This window comes from Lipotes vexillifer, unplaced genomic scaffold (assembly GCF_000442215.2).
Source record: "Lipotes vexillifer unplaced genomic scaffold, Lipotes_vexillifer_v1.1 scaffold61, whole genome shotgun sequence".
In the NCBI taxonomy this organism is placed as follows: domain Eukaryota; kingdom Metazoa; phylum Chordata; class Mammalia; order Artiodactyla; family Lipotidae; genus Lipotes; species Lipotes vexillifer.
This window is the reverse complement of record NW_006787051.1, coordinates 838785-842436: the sequence shown is the minus strand read 5'-3', so window position 1 is coordinate 842436 and position 3652 is coordinate 838785. Positions and strand designations below refer to the sequence as shown.

At 39.1% G+C, this 3652-nt stretch overlaps 1 protein-coding gene across 1 annotated transcript in view; it reads right to left on the bottom strand.

Annotated features, from left to right (window-relative positions):
* NLRP14 (NLR family pyrin domain containing 14) overlaps positions 1-3652 on the bottom strand; it is a 33803-nt gene that overhangs the window by 6764 nt on the left and 23387 nt on the right. Inside the window, 2 exon segments of the mRNA XM_007472314.1 lie at positions 2-116; positions 539-713. Of these exon segments, the coding sequence (XP_007472376.1) occupies positions 2-116; positions 539-713 (290 nt within the window).

The window sequence follows — 3652 nt, the reverse complement described above, 5'->3', positions numbered from 1 at the left end:
CTCCCCTCTTTCCCAAGACACTGTCTACCAAGCATAAACGTGTCAGCCTTTTATTGCTGATGAGAGCCAAAGAGAGATCCTCACAACCAGCTACCGTGAGCCCACAGCTTTCTAAGCTGAAGGAGAAAGACAGATGGGGAGGGATCAGTCAATTCCCAAAGTGCATCCTTGGCTTCTCCTTCACAGGGAAGTTAGCTGGTACTCACAACCCCTACATCTCTACTATAGAAGCAACCTCATCAAACCTACTTAAATCATGAATTCCATTGTAGCTATGGACAGGGTATGATGAAACAAAACATAGGAGGAGAGAGGATAAGCCTAGAAAAGAATGAAAATAAGATGTCAATCGTAAAGAAATGTCTACAAGTCAAGTGAAAGAGGAAGGAAGGTAGAAAAAGAAAAGAAGGAGGTCTTGCGGGATTGATGAATGAGCCAATTAATGTCAGGACCCAAGCAGTTTTCCCATTCAGGTCATAATTAAGCTACACAAGACTGAACAAAATGAATCTATAGAAAATAGTACAGAAAGACTCACGATAATCTCTCTAGGTTACACTTTGGATGCGTTAAGGCCTCACACAACATCTTCACTCCGTCATCCAAGAGATTATTAGTTGATGGATTCAGAGATAACAAGCTTTGGCTTCTGATGAGAGCCTTAGAGATATTTAGGCAACAAACCGTAGTTAGGTCGCAGGATTGATTCCAACCTGGAAAACAATACAGAAAAATAGAAATGACCACTCCTCAGAGAATAATTATAACCCCCACTCACCCAGCCAGAGGGTGTGGTTTCCCAGTCTTTGGGATTTGTTCTGAAAATCCAGCTTCCCTACATAGAATGAGAATGATTTAACTAAAGCACAGGGCTCTGATAGAGAGTTAGGGAGGGGAGGGGAGGAAGCTTGTCTCTTCCATCCCCACCTCCCCAGTTCCCCCACGAAATATGTATGAAAGCATTTAAAAATATCTTTAAATTATAATCTTTTTTTAATCTGGGAGAAATTTCCTTTAACTACAACTTGGAAGAAGGTGGACTGGAGGATGGCTGTATCCTTGCATTCTTTGACTTCTGAAACAGAACAGAGGTAGGCAGGAAATCAGAGGTAAAAGCTGTGACAACCACAAAACTGTCTGCCAAGAGCTCATTTCTTCATGGGAGCCAACCTATGTTTTCTGAGGAACTCTGTCCTTAACAGTGAAAACAAGAAGTAAATCAGAAATAAAATAAAATGGTTTCTAAAAATAAAGTAAAAGAGGAAGGGAAACAAGAAGAAAATAAGAAGTACATTAGAGCCCCTATTTTTAGAGACTCATGTTTAGAGACGACTTGGGCTTTGACCCTGGCTGGGACTAATATCAGCTATTTGTAAGACGAGTTCAGGCAGCAGCATTCCTAGAACTTGGAATTGTTCCATTTACTCCCATTAATCAAGGACTTAGCAACTTGAGTCCCTTGAGAATTAGTTCTCTACATCAAAATCACGGTATAGAGAGGTAGGAACAGGAGAAACTCCCTCCTCAGTCCAGAATTAGACCTCAGTGGATGACCTAGAACATGGCTCAAGGCTGAAAACCTCACCTTGCTTTGAAAAGTTGTTATGGGCTGAATTGTTCCCCAAATTTGTATGTTGAAGCCCTACGCCCAGCCCAATGTGACAGTATTTAGAGACAGGGCCTCTAAGGAGGTAGTTAAGGTTAATGAGGTTGTAAGAGTGGACCCCTAATCTAATAGGACTGATGTCCTCATAAGGGGAGGAAGAGACACCAGGAGTGAGCACACACACAAAAAGGCCATGTGAGGACACAATGAGAAGGTAGCCATCTACAAGCCAGGGAGAGAGGCCTCACCAGAAACCAACCCTGCCAACACCCTGATCTTGACCTTCCAGCTTCCAGAACTGTGAGAAATAAATTTATATTGTTTAAGTCTGTGCTATTTGGGGTATTCTGTTATGGGAGCCTGAGCAGATTAATACAAAAGGGTATTATATCAGCAGCCAGGCAGGCAATTAGGGAAACAAGGGAAATCTTATAAACTATGTTTGGATAGAGCTCTTCTAGACAGAAAAGAGACTCCAATATTATGGGACCTGTGGATAAAATATTAAAGCTTAACAGAAAGAAAACATTACACTAAGGGACAGAAAATAAGCACATGTATAAAACCCAGAAAACTAGGAAACAGAAGAAAGTGCTTAGAAAGGCTTCCTTTACATTTTAAATGTACAGGAAGACTCTGTGAAACAAGAATACCACATCAGAAGCGGAGATCAGGGGAATTCCCTAGAGGTCAACTGGTTAGGACTCCACGCTTCCACTGCAAGGGGCACAGGTTCTATCCCTGGTTGGGGAACTAAGATCCCGCATGCCTCATGGAGCAGCCAGAAAAAAAAAAGTCAAAACAAAACAAAAAAACCAATAGAGAACTGAAATCTGAATTTGAAGCAATGAAAAGCAAAATCAATATAAATAAATATGCGAAACTCCCCAAGAAGGAAGGGGGAAAAAGATTCAGAGGACAAAAAATAAGTAAGTTATATAGGAACAGAGGTACAACCAATGACTATTAGATGCTCTTAAAAGAGAGAGACAGAGACAGCACATTCAACAGAGTGAGCCCTGACGTCATTTTAAAAAACCAATTTAAAGAAATCATTTCTGAGGGGAAGAAAGGTTTCCCGCAGATCAAAAGTAATAAAATGTAAAAGTAATTTTAAAAAATCCTGAGAACACTAGTGAGAAAGTCTGGGAAGGTGGGAGGAAGTTAAGGGGTTGAAGTGTCAGGTTATCCTTAGACTTCTCTTTAGAACACTAGAAAAAAGTAATGTAACAAAGTCAAAGTGTGAAGAACACAGTGGAGGCCTAAGACCAAGATACACGTCATTCATCTGTGAAGACAGTCAAAGGACATAAAGGAAGTCATAAAATGTATCATTCACACACATTGCATGAAAACGTTAGTTTAAAATTGTACCAGCCAATCATGCAATGAATCAAAACTAAGATTTTATACAGTGGGAAAGGTGAGTTTAAGAAAACAAAACCAAAAACTAGCAGTATACATTGATTAAAAATTAAGTGTACAGAATTGAGTCTAAATAATTGTATTCATGTGTTGCCATGATAAAAAGTCAGAAAAGTGCTGAAAGAGTTCAAAGGGTAAAATATTTAGCCCTTGTAATCCTAGATTAAATGAATATACTGGAAATTGTATGATCGAGGTATACTAAATGTACTGCCTTACATAAGGGTATTTTAAACGCTCTAACCCTTTTGAATTTGATCAAGATATATTGGGGGGGGGACCCTGAAGAGTAATAACTAATAATCACCAATTAAAAACAGGCACTATAACTTGCAAATGTTCCAACATACCTGGACACAAAACAAAAATGAAACGAAATGTTGCTCATTTGTGAATCAAGAAATAGAAGTGGTACTGAAAACATTAAAAAAAAGCTTCTAACTGGAGATATAAACAGTACATGCCCCAGAGTCCCTTTGTTCATAATCTATTTTGCTCTTATCCTTTCCATATTGTAAGTTTGAGCTTCTCAAACTCTCTTCTTTTCTTCGTGCCAATTAATAGAATTTCAGCTATGGACCTCCTAATGCTTTATGAATGAAATCTCAGCCTCATGAAAAG